This window comes from Oncorhynchus keta, chromosome 9 (assembly GCF_023373465.1).
Source record: "Oncorhynchus keta strain PuntledgeMale-10-30-2019 chromosome 9, Oket_V2, whole genome shotgun sequence".
In the NCBI taxonomy this organism is placed as follows: Eukaryota; Metazoa; Chordata; class Actinopteri; order Salmoniformes; family Salmonidae; genus Oncorhynchus; species Oncorhynchus keta.
In genome coordinates this window covers 18,576,424-18,599,338 of record NC_068429.1, presented here as the reverse complement: position 1 = coordinate 18,599,338, position 22,915 = coordinate 18,576,424, and the positions used below count along the sequence as shown (strand labels likewise).

At 42.4% G+C, this 22,915-nt stretch overlaps 2 protein-coding genes and 2 long non-coding RNA genes across 8 annotated transcripts in view; 2 read left to right on the top strand and 2 right to left on the bottom strand.

The window, feature by feature from the left end:
• polm (polymerase (DNA directed), mu) overlaps positions 1 to 930 on the bottom strand; it is an 18,170-nt gene extending 17,240 nt beyond the window's left edge. For both annotated transcript variants that reach the window (XM_052525417.1, XM_052525418.1), the window contains exons 1-2: positions 240 to 930; positions 1 to 4 (exon numbers count right to left, since the gene is read on the bottom strand). The exon at positions 1 to 4 is cut by the window's left edge and continues 204 nt beyond it. In XM_052525417.1, coding sequence (XP_052381377.1) covers positions 1 to 4; positions 240 to 421 — 186 coding nt within the window. In that variant the 5' untranslated portion in view covers positions 422 to 930. The remainder of the gene's footprint in view (positions 5 to 239) is intronic.
• A 445-nt stretch (positions 931 to 1,375) lies between these two features.
• gnsb (glucosamine (N-acetyl)-6-sulfatase (Sanfilippo disease IIID), b) lies at positions 1,376 to 22,515 on the top strand. Its single transcript, XM_035765030.2, has 12 exons — positions 1,376 to 1,707; positions 2,320 to 2,379; positions 2,540 to 2,743; positions 8,070 to 8,135; positions 8,222 to 8,320; positions 18,469 to 18,719; positions 18,909 to 19,027; positions 19,336 to 19,439; positions 19,571 to 19,672; positions 19,869 to 19,979; positions 20,208 to 20,315; positions 20,557 to 22,515. Exons 1-12 carry the CDS (start codon positions 1,528 to 1,530, stop codon positions 20,707 to 20,709), a joined length of 1,557 nt encoding a protein of 518 aa, XP_035620923.1. The 5' UTR covers positions 1,376 to 1,527; the 3' UTR covers positions 20,710 to 22,515.
• Positions 5,426 to 6,748, top strand: LOC127931778 (uncharacterized). 4 transcript variants are annotated; one of them, XR_008142935.1, is made up of 5 exons: positions 5,426 to 5,572; positions 5,658 to 5,721; positions 5,916 to 6,139; positions 6,205 to 6,428; positions 6,517 to 6,748. It is a non-coding gene; the product is annotated as an uncharacterized LOC127931778 (long non-coding RNA). The 4 variants fall into 4 exon arrangements; XR_008142934.1 differs by having other exon boundaries at positions 5,626 to 5,721; positions 6,237 to 6,428; XR_008142932.1 differs by having other exon boundaries at positions 5,626 to 5,721.
• On the bottom strand, positions 11,804 to 14,715 carry LOC127931777 (uncharacterized). The gene is made up of 3 exons (XR_008142931.1): positions 12,912 to 14,715; positions 12,659 to 12,869; positions 11,804 to 12,542 (listed from the first exon to the last, which is right to left on the bottom strand). It is a non-coding gene; the product is annotated as an uncharacterized LOC127931777 (long non-coding RNA).
• Positions 22,516 to 22,915: the final 400 nt, after the last annotated feature.

Sequence of the window (22,915 nt, the reverse complement as noted above, 5' to 3'; positions counted from 1 at the left end):
ACAGCTAGGGAAACAGAGAAAGAGAGGTTACCAAGACTTGATTTACATTGGCAAATATCCCTAAAGTGTCCATAAGCACCCTTGTTCCCTTTCATTCAAGACCACTGATTTATAGGAATTTAAGTCTCGATTGATACCTACTCAATCTTTCTAGCCTAGCTATCGGTCTTAGATCTGGAGACAAGGTGAAGTTATTAGCATACATTATTTTCACCCCAGAAGATTGTTGTTCACACTACCTTAAGGAGTATTCTATGTTGAAACCTTTACCCCGGCCGAGCCGAGTGAGGAAGGCTCTCCGACTGGCTCCCATCTTTCTCTCCAGAAGATAGATGACAACCCCGGGAAACTTGCTGGTCCTGTCACCGCTGCTGTCGCTTGTAACGGAGCAGTTCACTTTCCTGCGCTTTAGAGGGACCATATTTGTTGGCAGACTCGCTCATCTGTCTATAAAAACGACAACAGATACATGAACAACGGTTCATAGTTCTCACGAGTGTGCTTCTTCTTCTTCCTTAAGGTTTTATGGCAGACTACGCCTATTGATGTATTGCCGCCACCTACTGTACGGATAGTGACAATATAATGTTATGCAATGTTAACACATTGGCCCTTGAATTGACCAGTATCTTGGGCTCCCGACTGGCGCAGCTGTCTAGGCACTGCATCTCAGTGCAAGAGGTCTCACTACAGTCCCTGGTTCAAATCCAGGCTGTATCACATCCGGCCTTGATTGGGAGTCCCATAGGGCGGCGCACAATTATTGTAAATAATATTTTGTTCTTAATTGACTTGCATAGTTAAACAAAGGTTAAATAAAAAAAAGTGTGCTGCTGTCTTGCTACCACGATGACATATACATGTCTCATCAAGTCAATTTTGGACAACCACCTTCTGCAGCAAGTGCAACACTAAAAATAGTTCCGACGGGGAAACAGGAAGTGCCCTTCCCACCACGCGCCCATGTGGTCAACATAAGAGTTCGCGTGGGTTTATCCTTGTACGTCAAATTAATCACATGTAATGACCCGCATGGCAAATGTCGAGCTAGAAACCAATACTTTTATTTTAATTTGAAATAAAGCAAAACAAGTATACAGAAATGTAGACCGAACTGTTGTAACAAGTTTCAGCTGTTTCAAGACGAATCATCAACATAATATATGAAACACTCCGCGCTAGACCCCATTACACTGATGTTTGCAATTTGTGACTCGTTCTAAGAACACTTTCTTTTGTGGTATTTCAAGCAAGCTGCCACATTTATTGGTATTTATCTAAAACACCACAAGCGGTTTAAAGTCCTCCCTCTTCAATCGAGTGAAAAAAAGGTGATCATATGATCATTAGCTGGTTACTTCCTCAAACTTTCTCAGACGTCTCTTCCCTCGTGACCAGCAGCAGTGTGACTTGCATTCTGTCCGTGCCCTCCCCCGGTCCATACGTGTTTTCATATGTACATTGCTTCGCCTAGAGCAGAAAACGAAAACATTGCGCTATAACAGTGAAGCGGTAGCCAGCTAACCCATGGCAAGTTCGGAGGCAAGAACCAGACAAAAGAAGCGACAACGAACACAGAATGGAGGAGTGCGCGCAGCATTGTTTCTCGCGCTGTTTACCTGCACGTTCAGGTGTTCGGAATGCGAAAAACCGAGCAATATCGTCCTGATTTTAGCGGATGATCAGGATGTGTACCTCGGGGGAATGGTGAGTAGTTCTAGTTTGGCTGGGTTTGTTAATAACTAAATCGAGTACGTTTTGTGCGTAAATCAAACGTATTAATGTTAATGAATTAAAACGGTATAATGTGTAGGCTAATATAATTGTGGTGGTCCTCTGCTATTGCCAGCCCTATAGTTGTTGTGGTGGGCTGACGGTGTTTTGAATTGAAGGGAACAAGCTTGATCCACTCACTGCCATTTTCATATCCTACTTTCCAAACGTACAGTACGTGGCTAAAGACCTATATGTTGAGGCAGAGGGCAATAACATTGTGCGACATAGAAGCCCACATTGTAGCAGTGACATTCAACAAAATCAAAGCCATGGTCTATATATAGAAAATATATGACTAGTCCTATAACCTATCATATGGTCATCATGCTACATGCTTCTTGTGTTGGGTAGTCTATTAAAAGTATGAGAAATAGGCTACCGGATGTTTCAACCTAAAACATTTTATATCAACCTGGACCAAAACAGGATGTCTAATATTTTTTCATCTTCCTAGTGTTTCGGATTGAACAAAAGTGTGTATTTAAGATTTCATGTTGAGATAAAATAAACCACTTCTCCATTTTGTGCTTCTTGGTTCAACAGACACCTATGAAGAAAACCAAAGCCTTGATTGGAGATGCTGGAGCCACCTTTTCAAATGCTGTGAGTACCCGAACAGCTTCACATCAACAACATGGTACTCGAACCTGAACCTGTCAGTCAGTCCAACACCTAAGCCATGACACTGAGATTCCAATTGCTGGAGTTTCACTAAGGTTTTGAGATGTCCCTAATCTCTCTTCTTATTTCTCCCTCTCTCCAGTTTACAGCGACCCCGCTGTGTTGCCCCAGTAGGAGTAGTATCTTAACGGGGCAGTACCCCCATAACCACTCAGTGAGGAACAACTCCCTGGATGGGAACTGCTCCAGCCCTCTGTGGCAGAAAGGACCAGAGACCACGGCCTTCCCTGTCTACCTCAGCAAACAGCATTACCAGACCTTCTACGCTGGGAAGTACCTCAACCAGGTAACACACACACTTGGGCTGGGAATTACCAGGGACCTCGCACTTTTATTTCCTTGTGGAAACTAAAGTGCTGAAACCCTATTGGCTCACTATTTATAAAGAAGATTGAGAACAGAAAGTTTTGGTGCAGGTACAGCCGACCTAGCGCTAGCTAACGCTTCCTTGCAAAAATAAGTAAATATACATTACCAGTCAAAAGGTTGGACACGCCTACTCATTCAAGGGTTTTTATTTTTACTGTTTTCTACAATATTGAAGACACCAAAACTATGAAATAACACATGGAATCATGTAGTAACTAAAAAAGTTTGAAACAAATCAAAATATATTTGAGATTTTTCAAAGTAGCCACCCTTTGCATTGATGACAGCTTTGCACACTCTTGGCATTCTCTCAAACAGCTTCATGAGGAATGCTTTTCCAGCAGTCTTGAAGGAGTTCCCACATGCTGAGCACTTGTTGGTTGATTTTGCTTCACTCTGCGGTCCAACTCATCCTAATCCATCTGAATTAGGTTTGGGAATTTGGGGAGGCCAGGTCATCTGATGCAGCACCATCACTCTCCTTGGTCAAATAGCCCTCAGACAGCCTGGGTGTGTGTTTTGGGTTATTGTCCTGTTGAAAAATCAATTATAGTCCCAACTAAGCGTAAACCAGATGGGATGGCGTATTGCTGCAGAATGCTGTGGTAGCCATGCTGGTTAAGTGTGCCTTGAGTTCTAAATATATCACTAACAGTGTCACCAGCTTAACACCATCCCAACTCCTCTTCCATGCTTCACGGTGGGAACAACTCATGCGGAGATCATCCGTTTTGCTACTCTGCGTCTCACAAAAACACGGCGGTTGGAACAAAAATTCTCAAATTTGGACTCATCAGACCAAAGGACAGATTTTCCACCGGTCTAATGTCCATTGCTCCACATGGCAAGCGGTACCGGAGCACCAAGTCTATTTGACAGGACAATGACCCAAAACACAGAGCATAAGACTCCCGAACAGGTAATCAAATGGCTACCCGGTCTATTTTCATTGTGTACCGCCACTCCCCCCGCCAACCCCTCCTTTATGCTGCTGCTACTCTGTTTATTATCTATCCATAGTCACTTTAACTATACATTCACGTACATATTACCTCAACTAGCCCGACTAACCAGTGCCCCAGCACATTGGCTACCCAGACTATTTGCATTGTGTCCTGCCAAACCCACCCTTTACGCTGCTGCTGCTCTCTCTTTATCATCTATGCATAGTCACTTTAACTATGCCTACATGTGCGTATTAGCCCGACTAACCGGTGCCCCCTTACATTGACTCTGTACCGGTACCACCTGTATATAGCCTCCACATTGACTCTGTACCGGTACCACCTGTATATAGCCTCCACATTGACTCTGTACCGGTACCACCTGTATATAGCCTCCACATTGACTCTGTACTGTTACCACCTGTATATAGCCTCCACATTGACTCTGTACCAGTACCACCTGTATATAGCCTCCACATTGACTCTGTACCGGTACCACCTGTATATAGCCTCCACATTGACTCTGTACCGGTACCACCTGTATATAGCCTCCACATTGACTCTGTACTGTTACCACCTGTATATAGCCTCCACATTGACTCTGTACCGGTACCACCTGTATATAGCCTCCACATTGACTCTGTACTGTTACCACCTGTATATAGCCTCCACATTGACTCTGTACCGGTACCACCTGTATATAGCCTCCACATTGACTCTGTACCGGTACCACCTGTATATAGCCCCCACATTGACTCTGTACCGTAACACCCTGTATATAGCCTCCACATTGACTCTGTACCAGTACCCCCTGTATATAGCCTCCACATTGACTCTGTACCAGTACCCCCTGTATATAGCCTCCACATTGACTCTGTACCGGTACCACCTGTATATAGCCTCCACATTGACTCTGTACCAGTACCCCCTGTATATAGCCTCCACATTGACTCTGTACCAGTACCCCCTGTATATAGCCTCCACATTGACTCTGTACCAGTACCCCCTGTATATAGCCTCCACATTGACTCTGTACCGGTACCACCTGTATATAGCCTCCACATTGACTCTGTACCAGTACCTCCTGTATATAGCCTCCACATTGACTCTGTACCAGTACCTCCACATTGACTCTGTACCGGTGTATATAGCCTCCACATTGACTCTGTACCGGTACCCCTGTATATAGCCTCCACATTGACTCTGTACCGGTACCACCTCTGTACCGGTACCACCTGTATAGCCTCCACATTGACTCTGTACCGGTACCACCTGTATATAGCCTCCACATTGACTCTGTACCGGTACCACCTGTATATAGCCTCCACATTGACTCTGTACCGGTACCACCTGTATATAGCCTCCACATTGACTCTGTACCGGTACCACCTGTATATAGCCTCCACATTGACTCTGTACCGGTACCACCTGTATATAGCCTCCACATTGACTCTGTACCGGTACCACCTGTATATAGCCTCCATATTGACTCTGTACCGGTACCACCTGTATATAGCCTCGCTACTTTTATTTTCACTGTCATTTTACAGTTTTATTTCTATTTTTGTATTTCTTTACTTATCCATTGTTTACCGAATACCTTTTATTTTTTTAGGGCTTGTAAGTAAGCATTTCACTGTTGGTTAGGGCTTGTAAGGAAGCATTTCACTGTAGGTTAGGGCTTGTAAGGAAGCATTTCACTGTAGGTTAGGGCTTGTAAGGAAGCATTTCACTGTAGGTTAGGGCTTGTAAGGAAGCATTTCACTGTAGGTTAGGGCTTGTAAGGAAGCATTTCACTGTAGGTTAGGGCTTGTAAGGATTTCACTGTAGGTTAGGGCTTGTCATTTCACTGTAGGTTAGGGCTTGTAAGGAAGCATTTCACTGTAGGTTAGGGCTTGTAAGGAAGCATTTCACTGTAGGTTAGGGCTTGTAAGGAAGCATTTCACTGTAGGTTAGGGCTTGTAGGAAGCATTTCACTGTAGGTTAGGGCTTGTTTCACTGTAGGTTAGGGCTTGTAAGGAAGCATTTCACTTAGGTTAGGGCTTGTCATTTCACTGTAGGTTAGGGCTTGTAAGGAAGCATTTCACTGTAGGTTAGGGCTTGTAAGGAAGCTTTCACTGTAGGTTAGGAAGCATTTCACTGTAGGTTAGGGCTTGTAAGGAAGCATTTCACTGTAGGTTAGGGCTTGTAAGGAAGCATTTCACTGTAGGTTAGGGCTTGTAAGGAAGCATTTCACTGTAGGTTAGGGCTTGTAAGGAAGCATTTCACTGTAGGTTAGGGCTTGTAAGGAAGCATTTCACTGTAGGTTAGGGCTTGTAAGGAAGCATTTCACTGTAGGTTAGGGCTTGTAAGGAAGCATTTCACTGTAGGTTAGGGTTAGGCTTGTAAGGAAGCATTTCACTGTAGGTTAGGGCTTGTAAGCATTTCACTGTAGGTTAGGGCTTGTAAGGAAGCATTTCACTGTAGGTTAGGGCTTGTAAGGAAGCATTTCACTGTAGGTTAGGGCTTGTAAGGAAGCATTTCACTGTAGGTTAGGGCTTGTAAGGAAGCATTTCACTGTAGGTTAGGGCTTGTAAGGAAGCATTTCACTGTAGGTTAGGGCTTGTAAGGAAGCATTTCACTGTAGGTTAGGGCTTGTAAGGAAGCATTTCACTGTAGGTTAGGGCTTGTAAGGAAGCATTTCACTGTTGTAAGGTTTCACTAGGTTAGGGCTTGTAAGTAGGTTAGGGCTTGTATTTCACTGTAGGTTAGGGCTTGTAAGGAAGCATTTCACTGTAGGTTAGGGCTTGTAAGGAAGCATTTCACTGTAGGTTAGGGCTTGTAAGGACGCATTTCACTGTAGGTTAGGGCTTGTAAGGAAGCATTTCACTGTCGTGTTTGGCGCATGTGACAACTTTGATTTGCTTGTGTTTCTTGGCCCAAGTAAGTCTCTTCTTCTTATTGGTGTCCTTTAGTAGTAGTTTCTTTGCAGCAATTTGACCATGAAGGCCTGATTTCCAGCAGTCTCCTCTCAACAGTTGATATTGAAATGTCTGTTACTTGAACTTTGTGAAGCATTTATTTGAGCTGAATTCTGAGGCTGGTAAGTCTAATGAACTTATCCTCTGCAGCAGATGTAACTCTGGATCTTCCTTTCCTGTGGCGGTCCTCATAAGAGACAGTTTCATCATAGCGCTTGATGTTTTTTGCGACTTGAAGAAACATAAACATTTCTTACAATTTTCCGACTTGACTGACCTTCATGTCTTAAAGTAATGGTGGACTGTCATTTCTCTTGGCTTATTTGAGCTGTTCTTGCCATGATATAGACTTGGTCTTTTACCAAATAGGGCTATCTTCTGCATACCACCCCTACATTGTCACAACACAACTGACTGTCTCAAGCGCATTAAGAAGAAAATAAATTACACAAATTAACATTAAACAAGGCACACCTGTTAATTGAAATGCATTCCAGGTGACTACCTCATTAAGCTGGTTGAGAGTATGCTAGTAGGGTGCAAAGCTGTCAAGGCAAAGAGTGGCTACTTTGAAGAATCTCAAATATAAAATATATTTAGATTTATTTAACACTTTTTTGGGTTACTACATGATTCCTTATGTGTTATTTCATAGTTTTGATGTCTTGACTATTAAATATGAGTAGGTGTGTTCAAACTTTTGACTGGTACTAACTTACATATATATGTGTGTATATACACAATAGACAGATGTGGGAACAACTGACAGTCTAACTAGATGACATGACAGATGATGACATGCATGTAGTGTGTGATGGGGGAGAAAAAAAGGGGGGGAAATCAATAGTTACATATTGCAATAATATGTAACTAGTGCCCCCCCCCTCCCTTTTCTTTTTTTTCTTCTCCCCCCCATCACACACTACATGCATGTCATCATGTGATGCTTCCCTAGCTGTTAATTGATGTGGTCATATAATCTGTGCATGAATCTACCACTGCTTCTTCCTCTTTTCTGCTGGACATACTGACGTGTCATGTCATTTTAACCCAGTTGTTCAGCAGGCTCAACCTGAGTTAGTCTAACTTCTGCCAAGATCATCAGATCTATGAATCACCTCAATCACCTCAACTTCCAAACTGTATCAACAGTTCTTTATTATAGAAAAAGTAGTAAATATGTGCAAATTCTTGTGGTGAAATCAGTCTCTTTTTGGCTTCATGCATTTCCTTCCCCAGATCCATCTGTAATGCCATCTAGTTAGACTGTCAGTTGTTCCCAACCCTGCTTCACATGTCTGTCTGTAGCACTATGTCACGTGTTCCTCTCTCTCCTCAGTACGGGAAGAAGGAAACAGGGAATGTTGGCTATGTTCCCCCAGGCTGGGACCAATGGCATGCACTGGTAAGTCCTGTACAGACACATGATATATTGGTGTATGATGATGATGTCACAGCTGTGTTGATGCTTTTGTGTGTTTGTCGTTGCAGATGGGGAACTCTCAGTACTACAACTACACTCTGTCAGTCAACGGTAAAGAGGAGCAGCACGGAGACAATTATGAAAAAGACTACCTCACAGACCTCATAGTAAGTCCTCAACACATACAACTGTGTGGGTGTGTGCCCTGTGTGGTTGGGTGTGTATAACCACCGTGAGACGTGATGCGGTATAACCACCGTGAGACGTGATGCGGTATAACCCCCGTGAGACGTGATGCGGTATAACCCCCGTGAGACGTGATGCGGTATAACCCCCGTGAGACGTGATGCGGTATAACCCCCGTGAGACGTGATGCGGTATAACCCCCGTGAGACGTGATGCGGTATAACCCCCGTGATGCGGTATAACCCCCGTGAGACGTGACGCGGTAGCTGATGCCTCGTTGATGCTGGGGTTCTATCCAGGGTCATTCTTCGGTGTGTTTGATCAGCTGCAGACCCTTTTTGATGACATATACAGAGATCACTTCCCTGAGAGGAATGTAGATTCTGAGAGGAGCTGTGCTTATCTGGACACTTTACACAGATGATAGCAAAAATCTGTCCTTCTACAAACACGTACATATGTTTTACTACCTTTTGTGGGGACCACAAATTAATTTCCATTCTAAATCTATTGTCCCTAACCCTTAAACCATCTGCATGCTCCCCACCCGAAACAGTTTGCGCATATTTGGGGACCATATTCAATAATTTTTTATCTGTAAAAGCAGGGTGTCTGCAGAAAGCTGAGTGTCTTGACTATTGACCTGTGCCTTAAAATTCTTTGGTTTGACTTACTACCATATGTGGGTATACAAATGTATAAGGGCAGGCCGAGCCAATCACCTCATTTCAAGATGGCTGCTACCTACATTCCGGTTAGCGTTGTGAAGCATAAATTGAATAAACACAGAATATGTTGATTCACACTGAAAGCGGGGACTCCACAGATCATGAGGATATCTTATTTGTCTGCCTGTGACCTATCGTTATTGATCACCAGCCCAGAGAGTCACAATGTTTATTTTACACAACATTTTCACCAAACAGCAAATATCTTACAAGGTAAGCTTTGATTTGGTCTGTGTTTGAGCTAAAGCTACATGGGTGGTATCAAATGAATCCTTAGGTTGATAGGAACAAATCTAGCCTATTGCCATGTTATGTAATTATGTATGATTTAATGGCAACATCGACTGTCCACCGAGTGACTCTTTGCGTCTCAAAAATATGACTTTGCCTGCTTACGCGCTGTAGACATCTATTATTCAGGGGATTGGCTACTATGGCACCTTGACAGTCTTGTAGCCAATGAGATGAGCTTTCCAGGGATATGCAATTGACCTGGGTGGGACAAGGCCTAGAACCATTTATGCTTAATGCAAACTATTGCTACCTGACTCAGAGATGCACCTTGGAAACAGATTTCATCACTTTCATTTTATCACTTTAGCATGAAAGATGGCTTCTCAAGGGGTAAAAACTAAGAATATCTATCAGGAAGCTAAAAACAAGGCAGATATTAATATGTATTCAGACATAGAAGCTTTGAATAAAATACTGGTTGGACTCGGATCGGGGTAACAATTTGGACAACAAGGATTTCGACTCGGCCGACGAAGATTGCTTTCTCAAAGGATTGGATCCACTGTTAGATCTGTAAGTAAATCATTTTCATGACTTTATATAGCTAACTTAATATATGTATTTCGTTTTTTATAAGTTGTCTGCTTTTTGTGCTTTGGATTAGGGTACATAGGCCTATAACAAATCATTCCAATGTTATATAATTCCAAAGTAGTTATTGTCTGTTTCATATTAGTTCCCTGTTTCATTCTTGTAACTTTAGAGAGGCCATTAAACTCTCATGGCCATTGTTTATTTGTGGTTCTCACCTCTGCCTTTGTCTCCAAAGTGTGTGTGTGTGTGTGTGTGTGCGCTTCACACCTTCTATGTGAGTCACTGTACAGATAGTTTAGGCTTGGTGTTTTTACTTTACAGTAATGTTCTGTAAATTGTCAACTAATTCTGTGTGTCTTCCCATAATATATCTCTTTATTTTATTCACCACAGAGGATGCAGAGGATTTGGATGATGACGTTTGGGAGCCACCCCTCCCCAGTAAGCGCCCCCGCCGGTCAAGGTCCCCCCTCCCCCCCATGTCTGGTGGTTCTACATCCCATTTTTAATAGACCTCTTGAAAAATAAAATACGGGCTTGTGGCACCATTCATACTAACAGAATCGGTTTCCCCAAGACCAAGGTAAACTACATGACAAAGACAGTGGAGAGGGGGACCATACGTTGGATCAGGACTAACACGCTGCTTTTTGTGAAATGGAAGGCCACTAGGGCAGTAACCATGCTCACAACACAGCATAAGGCCTTCAATAACGATCATGTCTCAAGGGTGAAAAAGGAAGAATGTCCCCATTTGTGTGAAGGACTACAATGCTAGCATGGGGGGTGTCGACCTATCTGATGCTCCTCCACAAGACCAGGAAGTGGTAGACTTTTTGTTAACTTTGTGGGCATTTGCTACAGTAAATGCTTTCATTCTCCACAAGCAAAAGGTCATACCCCTCTCTCCCAGTTGGCTTTCCAAGAGCAGCTGGTGTTGGAAATGGCTAAATTGGGGGCCCAAAGCAACCTCCCAATCGTCACAAGACCCCCCACGCAAGGTGAGTGCCACTATCCAACATGCATGCCAAAAGACAAAAGGAAGAACTGCAAGTATTTTATTTTTATATTTTTGCACCTTGTAACCAACACGTGTAATCAACTTTGTGTTTGATAAGACATTATTATATATTTATGTACAGTAGCAGTCAAAAGTTTGGACACCTACTCATTCAAGGGTTTTTCTCTATTTTGACTATTTTCTACATTGTAAAATAATAGTGAAGACATCAAAACTATGAAATAACACATCGAATCATGTAGTAACAAAAAGTGTTTAACAAATTAAAATATATTTTCTATTTGAGATTATGCAAAGTAGCCACCCTTTGTCCTTGATAGCATTGCACACGCTTGGCATTCTCTCAACCAGCTTCACCTGGAATGCTTTTTCAACAGTCTTTAAGGAGGTCTCACATATGCTGAGAACTTGTTGACTGCTTGTCCTTCACTCTGCAGTCTCTCAATCCCATTTTTTTCTGATATTTTTCACTTGTTGTGGAAGCCATCTGATGTGTTTCCAGCTCTGGGCATCAATAATTCACACGGATGGCTTTCAAAATAAAACAAATAAAAATGGTTATTTTGTGCATGCTTCATCTTGTGTATTCTGAACTATGTAAGGGTGTATATGACACAGGAGGTTGGTGGCACCTTAATTGGGGAGGATGGGATTGTGGTAATGGCGGAATTAGTGGAATGGTAAATATATCAAACGCATGGTTTCCATGTGTTTTAATGCGCTCTGTTCTAGTCATTATTATGAGCCGTCCTCCCCTCAGGAGCCTCCACTGGTATGCAAGCACACTCGTTCGGTTTTGCCTACCTGAACTTGGCAGGAAGCCTAGCGGTTACGAGCATTGGGCCACTGACCGAAAGGTAGCTGGTTTGAATCCCAGAGCCGGCAAAGTGGAGCACGGTAAGGCAATTAACCCCCAACAAACTGTTCCCTCTCTGTTTGAGGGGTTGGGTTAAATGCTGAAGACACATTTCAGTTGAATGCTTTCAGTTGTGCAACTGACTAGGTTACCCCTAATGAGTGACAGACGGTAGCCACAGCCTGTTAGGAAAGAAAAACTTTGGCCATAGTGTGAAAATGAACCTTTTAGCTTTATACAGTTAAATACTTTAAAAACATTGAATCATCACAACCACTTACATGTATCTTACGTTACCTTACCTTCACCCCACCTGTACCTTTCCGTACCTTACCTGTACCCCACCTGTACCATACCTGTATCTTTCCGTACCTTACCTGTACCGTACCTGTATCTTTCCGTACCTTACCTGTACCTTACCTGTATCTTTCCGTACCTTACCTGTACCATACCTGTATCTTTCCGTACCTTACCTGTACCTTACCTGTATCTTTCTGTAACTTACCTTCACCCCACCTGTACCTTTCCGTACCTTACCTGTACCCCACCTGTACCTTTCCGTACCTTACCTGTACCCCACCTGTACCTTTCTGTACCATACTTGTATCTTTCCGTACCTTACCTGTACCTTACCTGTATCTTTCCGCACCTTACCTGTACCTTACCTGTATCTTTCCGTACCTTACCTGTATCTTTCCGTACCTTACCTGTATCTTTCCGTACCTTACCTGTATCTTTCCGTACCTTACCTGTATCTTTCCGTACCTTACCTGTATCTTTTCGTACCTTACCTGTATCTTTCCGCACCTTACCTGTACCTTACCTGTATCTTTCCGCACCTTACCTGTATCTTTCCGCACCTTACCTGTATTTTTCCGTACCTTACCTGTATCTTTCCGTACCTTACCTGTATCTTTCCGTACCTTACCTGTATCTTTCCGTACCTTACCTGTATCTTTCCGCACCTTACCTGTACCTTACCTGTATCTTTTCGTACCTTACCTGTATCTTTCCGCACCTTACCTGTACCTTACCTGTATCTTTCCGTACCTTACCTGTATCTTTCCGTACCTTACCTGTATCTTTCCGTACCTTACCTGTATCTTTCCGTACCTTACCTGTATCTTTCTGTACCTTACCTGTATCTTTCTGTACCTTACCTGTATCGTGCCCGAAGGTACGGTTTAACTTCTTTTTTATGTGTATTTTATTACGGATCCCCATTAGGCAATTACATACAAAATAAAACAGATCACACAACACGTTATTTATTACACAGTACAATACCACAACATATCTAAAGTACCAAATCCATAATACAGCAATATTACAATGTACGAGTGTGTCTTCACAGTCTGCACTGTGTAGTTTAAAAAAAAAAATCAGATTTTATTGCTTGCATTTTTTTATTAGCTTTTATTTTTTTATTCATGAGTTACTTGATATGAAATAGAGTTCTTTGCTGCTCTGTTCTGGCCAACTGTAATTTGCCTATGTCCGTCTTAGTGGCACTTGATCATGTGACTGGGCAGTAGTCCAGGTGCAACAACTAGGGTATGTAGGACTTTGGTTGATAGTGATGTCAAGAAAGCAGAGAAGCACTTTATTATGGACAGACTTCTCCCCATTTTAGCTACTGTTGCATCAATATGTTTTGACCAGGACAGTTTTACAATCCAGGGTTGCACCAAGCCGTTTAGTCTCCTTCAACTTGCTGAATTTCCACATTATTCATTACAAAACGTAGTTGAGGTTTAGTGAATGATTTGTCCCAAATACAATGCTTTTAGTTTTTTAATTTTATATTTCGGACCATCTTATTGAACAGTTAATGAAATGGCTACACATACTATTTACATTGACCCCCTTTATTATATATCTGTTTTATTTGGGAAAATGCAAGGTATTGATGGCAATGTTTTTTTTTTTTTTGTGGGGATTCTCTCTTGCATTCTTGTGCGTGCCTTTACTTCTCACAAGGGAACAACCAAACTATGTGTGGCTTTGAATGTTGCCAGGTTTCTCGTGGGCATTGATTTGCACCAAGTTTGCGTGGATATAAAGGATGTGCCCTGGGGAATGCCTGACTCTACCTAGATTATGTTGGAGAGGCTTCCATTAAAGAACACCGTCTGTTCTGTTAGATGGGTAACAAGATATAGCAGCAGATGTAAAGCCATAATACACATTTTTCCAGCAGCAGATTATGATCCATGTCAAAAGCTTCACTGAAATCAAACTAAACAGCTCGCACAATCCACTTATCAATTTCCTTCAGCCAATCATCAGTCTTTTGTGTAAGTGCCATACATGTTAAGTGCTCTTCCCTATAAGCATGCTGAAAATATTGTTAATTTGTTTATTGTGAAATAGCATTGAATCTGGTCCAACACCATTTTTTCCCAAAAGTTTAGTAAGGGTTGGTAACGTGCTGATTCGTCAGCTGTTTGAGCCAGTAAAGGGTGATTTGCTATCCTTGGGTAGTGGAATGACTTACTTCCTTCAAGGTCTGTAGGCGTAGATGAGAGGTGGTAATATAGTCCGTTATCATCCTCAGTAATTTTCCATCGAAGTTGTCAGACCCAGATGGCTTTCCATTGTTGTTTTTCACCTCTTCCATGCTCACTTTATGGAATTCAAAATTACAATTATTGTCTTTAATAATTTGGTCAGTTATGCATGTAGGTCAGAATTTTGTTGTTGGCATGTCATGCCTAAGTTTACTAATCTTGCCAATGAAAAGGTAGCTATCTGGAGCAGCCAATGAAAAGGTAGCTTTCTGGAGCAGTTACCTCACCCGTACCAAAATATGCAAAAGGGGAGTTTATTTTGCATATTGTGTGTTGTTAATGAGTGATTATTCTCCGGCAGTAGTCTTCTTACCTATGTGTGTCTGCATGTATATCCCACCCCTGGTCATGTGACTTGGTAAACTTTCTGCTTGGCTTACACTTTGAAAGGGTGAAACGGTCTCTTAACCCATGGTGAATCAGCTCCACAGGCACTTTACTTTAAAGCTTCAGTTTAACTGTGTTTATGTATGTAAGAAATGCCTGTTTCTTACAGATGTCAATGAACGGATCTTGATCTTCTCTGTACGAGTTTGGTAGCTGACAATGTCACAATTGATGCACATACTTAAATGGGGCCGTGAGTTGTGATTCTAGGTGGCCAGATAGCTACCAACAATTACAAACTGTGATGTGGGGAATCATAGTTTCATCTTGTTCTTAATACCTTGTCTTGTTTGGAGGTATTTTGACTGATTTCATGTCAATGCTAATATGGCAAAAAAAATCTAGCTGGCTAGCTAACCAACAACTGTAACAATGTGTTTGAGACAAAAGTGCTCATTGTGCAAATGTATTTATGTTTTCAATAACCATTGGAGATTAAATATAGTTTAAATGTCAACAACCCAGTCTGTTTAATTTTAAGGAATATTAGGCCAACTTCATGATTAACAAATTTATTCTGTATTTAAAAGTTTAAAAATATGCATGTACAAATGGTGCGACATCTACAATTAGTTTTCTAAAATGTAACACCTTTTGTGATCATAAACCCAGAGCCGTATGCTGTATGACGGAAACTCTGAGCCTCAGAGGAAAAATTAAACAATTTGTGTAGAGCTTTGCTATTGGTTGGTTCTGATCATTTCCAAGTAGGAATCTCATCCCCCTCTCCCTTTTATTCCCCCCCCTAACCCTACCACTCCTCCTAATTGGAGTAAACTAAGCGACAACAACACTTCTATTTCCAGCTTATACATGCATACTATATGCAGGTTATGGACACAGTCTATTTTACAATAGTTATCTTTTGTGTGTTTTTAGTCCCATCCTTCAGCTACCCTCGACACCTCCCATCTATCTCTGAAGACCATCCATTTTTTTATTTCTATTTGCCATATATTTTTTTACTTTGCTGTGATGCCCCATAGTTGCGCACACGTCGGTTTTGTTGCTAAACAACCAACCCGTCTGCTGTTTTTAGATGCATATTTTATACAGTGCATTTGGAAAGTATTCAGACCATTTGACTTTTTCCACATTTTGTTACCTCACAGCCTTATTCTAACATTTATTTAAATCAAAAAAGACTTGAAATTGAGCTCAGGTGCATCATGTTTCTATTGATCATTCTTGAGATGTTTCTACAACTTGATTGGAGTCCACCTCTGGTAAATTCAATTGATTGGACATGTCTATATAAGGTCCCACAGTTGTCAGAGCAAAAACCAAGCCATGAGGTCAAAGGAATTGTCCGTAGAGCTCCGAGACAAGACTGTGTTGAGCCACAGATCTGAGTATGGGTACCAAAAATATTTCTGCAGCATTTAAGGACTCTAAGAACAACACAGTGGTCTCCATAATTCTTAAATTGAAGATGTTTGGAACTGGCAAGGCTCTTCCTTGAGCTGGCCAATCGTGGGAGAAGGGCTTTGGTCAGGGAGGTGACCAAGAACCTGATGTGAACTCTTGACAGAGCTCTAGAGTTCCTCTGTGGAGATGGGAGGACACTGATCTCTACAGCACTCCACCAATCAGGCCTTTATGGTAGTGGCCAGACGGAAGCCACTCCTCAGTAAAAGGCACATGACAGCCCGCTTGAAGTTTGACGAAAGGCACCTAAAGGACACTCGGGCCATGAGAAATAAGTCTCTGGTCTGATGAAACCAAGATTGAACTATGGCCTAAATGCCAAGTGTCACGTCTGGAGGAAACCTGGCACCCTCCCTACGGTGAAGTGGCAGAATCATCCCTATGGTGGTGGCAGCATCATGCAGTGGGGATGTTTTTCAGCATCAGGAACTACTGGGAGACTAGTCAGGATCAAGGGAAAGATGAATGGAGCAAAGAACAGAGATCCTTGATGAAAACCTGCTCCAGAGCGCTCAGGACCTCAGACTGGGGTGAAGGTTCACCTTCCAACAGGACAACAACCCTAAGCACACAGCCAAGACAACACAGGAGTGTCTTCGGGGACAAGTCTCAATGTCCTTGAGTGGCCCAGCCAGAGCTTGGACTTGAACCCAGAGAGACCTGAGAACAGCGGTTCAGCGACGCTCCCCATCCAACCTGACAGAGCTTGAGAGGATCTGCAGAACAGAATGGGAGAATCTCCAATTACAGGTGTGCCAATCTTGTAGTTTCATACCCAAGAAGACTCGATGCTGTAATCGCTGCCAAAAGGTGCTTCAACAAAGTACAGCTTAAAGGGTTTGAATACTTAAGTAAACGGTACCGGAGTGCAAAGTCTAGGTCCAAGAGGCTTCTAAACAGCTTCTACCCCCAAGCCATAAGCCTCCTGAACATCTAGGCAAATGGCTACCCAGACTATTTGCATTGCCCCTCTCGCCCTCTTTACACCACTGCTACTCTTTTGTTGTCGTCTCTGCATAGCAACTTTAATAACTCTACCTACATGTACATACTACCTCAACTAACCGGTGCCCCCCTGTATATAGTCTCACTATTGTTATTTTACTGCCCCTCTAATTACTTGTTACTTTTATCTCTTGTTCTCATTCATATTTTTTTAAAACTGCATTGTTTGTTAGAGGCTCGTAAGTAAGCATTTCACTGAAAGGTCTACGCTACACCTGTTGTATTCGGCACGTGACCAATAAAATTTGATTCGATATATCAGTTGAATTTTTAATCAATTTGCATAAATTTCTAAAAGTTTTTTTGTCATTATGGGGTATTGTGTGTAGAGGGGAAAACACAATTCAATACATAATAGAATAAGACCGCAATGTAACAAAGGAGAGAGGGAGTGGGAGAAGAGGGAGTGAAAAGTCAAGGGGTCTGAATACTTTCTGAATGCACTGTACGGATATTTACCAGGAATGTTCATTTAGTAGCTATTTTAGTGTTCACATACATTTATGAAGCATACTGTTTGTTTTTTTGCCAGCACCATGCTCCAATACACTGATCCATCTGAACCAGCACCATGCTCCAATACACTGATCCATCTGAACCAGCACCATGCTCCAATACACTGATCCATCTGAACCAGCACCATGCTCCAATACACTGGTCCATCTGAACCAGCACCATGCTCCAATACACTGATCCATCTGAACCAGCACCATGCTCCAATACACTGATCCATCTGAACAAGCACCATGCTCCAATACACTGATCCATCTGAACAAGCACCATGCTCCAATACACTGATCCATCTGAACAAGCACCATGCTCCAATACACTGATCCATCTGAACAAGCACCATGCTCCAATACACTGATCCATCTGAACAAGCACCATGCTCCAATACACTGATCCATCTGAACAAGCACCATGCTCCAATACACTGATCCATCTGAACCAGGACCAGAACTAAGTCTGTAATGTTTCACAGATGTGTTGTGCAACTCACCACTTGTCTTCGTTCCAACTCCTCCAGTTCATTACATGGCCGGTCTGGTTTTGTTTTGTCCGCCACCACTCCGACTATTGTCTCTGGATGCCTGAGAGGAGTTGTCTCAACGTTCCAAAAATATATCCCCCAGTCTTGTTTGGGTTCTAACTACTATAAGTTAGATTTTAGTTTAGTTTTTCATATAACAAAAGCTCATCTGTCTGTGTTGTGATTGTTAGGATTTGAATTAAAGCACCTGATTTTAATCTTTGCTCTCTCTCTCTTTAATGCTATCTTTCCACTACCTCTCTCCTTCATCTCCAGTTGAACAGATCTCTCCATTTCCTGGATGACAGGAGTCCCCAGCGTCCGTTCTTCATCATGTTGTCCCCTCCCGCCCCTCACTCCCCCTGGACCGCCGCCCCTCAGTATGAGAAAAACTTTACAGATGTCAAAGCCCCCCGGGATGGTAGCTTTGACAAACCCGGGAAGGATAAACACTGGTTGTTGCGCCAGCCTAGCAACCCCATGCCCAGCACCACCCTAAACTTCCTGGATAATGCCTACAGGAAAAGGTAACCCTAACAGCCAATCAAATCATCCTGAAACACTTTTCATAATACACCCAGCTAATCAAATCACTGTACTCCATCGCAATAAACCTCTCGTAATACCTGGATACAATTGTAGCAAAATACAAAATAGTTATCATCTCAAGTCTCTGATTTTCCTGTAATGGTTGTAATTCCCCTCCCGTACTGCAGGTGGCAGACCCTGCTGTCAGTGGACGACATGGTGGAGGCTCTGGTCAAGAAACTAGAAGAGCTGAAGGAGCTCAACAACACCTACATCTTCTACACTTCTGACAATGGCTACCACACCGGTAAGTGTGGGTGTATGTGTCTGTCTGCCTGCCTGCTAAAATTTGGTATCTGTTTGTTTCACACCTGCAGTGACCCCCTTCCTGTGGTTGATGTAACAGTTCAACTTCACAGCTCGACTTCACAACAAACAGACACCTAGTATCATCTTCACATTTGTCAGATTATTAAAAGCTATGCTTGGGAAATGTAATGAAATCCCCAGTTTTCTGTATCAGGATATGTCACCACTCTCAACAGAAATGTTCTATAGTAATGTATTCTAGTGGCATTCTGTTATTCTGTGCCTTTTATGTTCTCTGTCTTCCAGGTCAGTTCTCTCTGCCCATTGACAAGAGACAATTGTACGACTTTGATATCAGGATCCCTCTCATGGTACGTGGGCCAGGCATCAAACCCCAACAGACACTCACGGTGAGTCCCTAGCTCCATTTATCTATCTATCCACTTATTATCCATCAACCACATCCATCCATGCTCTCATTCCACTTTTCCATCCACACTTACGTGTGTGTGTGTGTGTGTGTGTGTGTCTTTTCCTCCAGGCCCCGGTGTTGAACATAGACCTGGCTCCCACTTTTCTGGACATCTCAGGACTCAACCTCTCCTTTGTTAATATGGATGGACAGTCCTTCCTCTCTCAGATGGTGAGCTAAATGTCTGTCTACCACTATCTTTTGTCTCGGGAGTGTTTTGGATTGACAGTCCTTCCTCTCTAATGGTCAATTAGGTTACTTATTGTTCTCTCTGTCCATTTATCATCTTTGTCTGTCTGTGTCTGCAGGTTATCAATACACCTCTCTCTATGTAATAGTCTGTCCATCTGACTCTGTCTCTTTGTAGGCCCCTGAGCTGCGTAACGGTACAGCTCGCCCCTACTTCCTGGTAGAGTACACAGGAGAGGGACACCTTGACCCCGACCCCGCTTGCCCTAAACTGGGCCCTGGTCTGTCAGTGAGTTACCCCTTTACAATACCATTGTTACCATTTACAATGAACTAATGTAATTGCCCTGTTCCCCTACCCTTCCCTTCATAACCATTGCTCCTACCCTTCACCAGCAGTTGCCTGACTCTTTAAGTACTGTACATTATTCCTGTAGTAGAGGCAATAGTCCCACTGAAGTGCAGCTCTATGTCTTGGAGGAATGCAAAATGTCTCTCTTGTTCTTCTTTGCTCCAGCAATGTTTCCCAGACTGTGTGTGTGAGGATGCCTACAACAACACCTATGCCTGTGTTAGGACCCTGGTTGAACACAACCTGCAGTACTGCGAGTTTGCAGACACTGAGGTGTGTGGGCATGTGCATTATGTTTTTATGACTTACAGTAGCAGTTTTGTCTGTTAGTAGTTTTATGCAGAGCCATATATGTAAAGACTGTATATGGCTCTGTTTTATGTACTGTTTTTAAATTAACTTTGGAAGTGTACTACCTAGCTTATTTAGTACATGTTGTCTTGTTTAAATGGATTTTAATGAGTAATTGACCTCTCAATCTGTTTTCTCTCTTGCTTTTTCTCTCTCTCCTCAGTCATTTGTTGAGGTATATAACTTGACCTCTGACCCGCACCAATTGGAGAACATTGTTAAAAAGGTTGACCCCACCCTCCTCCAGGCCATGAATCAACGGCTGATCAAGCTGCAGTCATGCGAGGGCGACAGCTGCCGTGCCACCAAGATGTAACCAGTCACACTGCAAGCAGGGTGGGACCATAGCCTAGTGCCAACATCCAATCCCAAATTTACCCCATAGCCCCTTATCCATATGCAACCAAATGTAGATCTGAAAGGTATTAACAATATGGCGATGAGCTTGTTTGAGAACATACAAAACACCTCGAAAGCAGCAGTAGGTGACGGTTGGGAGGTACATCTGTGACCACAATGTTGGACACCATCAGAGGTTTTTCCAAAGCACAGCTCATATCAATATGGCTGTCAATGTTTAGAAAATCCCAATAGAATATGAAAATAAGGTCCACATGGATATATTTGGCATGATATTCACCAGATTGCTTGTGGCATAATGCTCCTTTTTAGATCTACACAAGTGCTTAGGAGCGAGGGCTAGAGAGGTCGATTTGGGATTGGACAAATGTTGTCTGATTATAATTAGCATAGTGAGCACTGTTCCACCTGAACTGTGCTGATGTTTCACTCTGTGGATGGACTAACCCAAACTCTCCACCTACCCTCAGTCCATCTACATACTGTGATGTTATTGTGTTGGCAGGCATGTTGCACTGTATAGACTCCTTGGGTGCGTTCCAGAGACACATTTTACATGCAGATGATGATAATTTGGTGGGTGCTTATATTTGTCCTATTTCACTCAGATTGTATTATACGCATGTGTGAATTAGAATTTAAGGAACCACATCAGTATGTTCTAATAAGAAAATATATGCAGAAAATGTACCATGATTGTGTTCTTTATATCTGAGTACAGGGTCTGGCATCCAATCAACCTTTTTCTCACTAGCCAGAGCCAATCAGAAGTCAGTGTCATAACCACCGAAAGGAAGCGGTTGCAATAGCAATGTAGAGGTTTTGACCCAATTTAGCCCAAGGTTTCCCGGAGTAGGATGAAGTTGTCCCTAGACACCGATCTGTTATCCCCCCCAATGCTTTTTACCATCAATCCCATTTAGCCAACCTGCCTTTCCCCTTGCTTTATGGTCTTGTTCACACTGTGGGTGGCGAAGTGGCTACTTCTCGCCCAATGGATTGATTTCCCTGTTTGCCACTCGCTGTATGTATGGAGCATAAGGAAGACGAGAGCTGTGTTTTACATTTTAGTCTATGAGCACTTTTCCAGTGAAAGAGAGGTGAAAGAAGGGAAAACTGAATGAGCCTGTTCCTACAGAATGTGAGCCCAGAGGACAAGTGGTATTTGTCCTATCTTTGCTGTTTGTGTGCCTCCCAACCTGCTTCACAATAAGCTGTACTTTCTTCCATTTAGTGTGCACTTGTTGATTTTGTGGATTTCAAAGTAAATTACTGGTATTAAGACATTAACTCCCTTTAGTCCATGTCTATACTGATCCAATGGTATTAAATGTATGGGAAGGAGTGTACAAGTGCACACTTTAGAAGAAAGAACAGATTGGGACACAAGCAAGGTGTCTGAGAATGTGAAGTTTACTGTCTGTGTAAACAAAATGTTCTACAATGAGTGATACAATCGGAGTATTTACCATTACAGCCATGAGACCCTTTTTTCCCAAAATAAAGAGGGACATTTTCCTAGATGTAGATCAGACAAATGTTATATTCGTGTGGAATTGTTTTAATTGTTTTGAAAAATCAATGTGGCCTTACAGACAGGAATATATCACTGATATTTAAGGGAATTGTTCATACTCTAACCTTTGATATGGACGAAGATGATGTAATCTGTGTGCCTTGTCTTTTTGCACTGAAGCAGCTTTTTAATGCTTTGTTCAATGTGACTGCATCATGAGAAATCAATAAATGAAAAAGCATTCCACTGAGTTTTTCATAAGTCCATTTAACTCCAACACATGATTTACAAGTAGTGAATAGTTCTAGACTGGAATCCAATTCAAAGAGGAGATGGAAAAACAATGGGGCCTGTTCAGGAGGGTGCAATGTGTTACAGAATGCATGGTCTGGCTGTCAGTACCAGCACCTATGGAGCACATACCTACCTACCACTAACTTCGTGGGTTTGAATCTGACCCAATGCCTATTTGTGACACGCTTTCCTACCTTTCTCGCTTCCTTCTTAAAAAGAGAAATGTACTATGTTGGAACAGATTGTCTGTCGTGTAGGATAGAGACGATTGTCACTTGTATACATTAGATTTATTTTCACTAAGTTGACGTTTCACCTGAAGATAACACTATCTGGTAGTCTGTCTATTCCT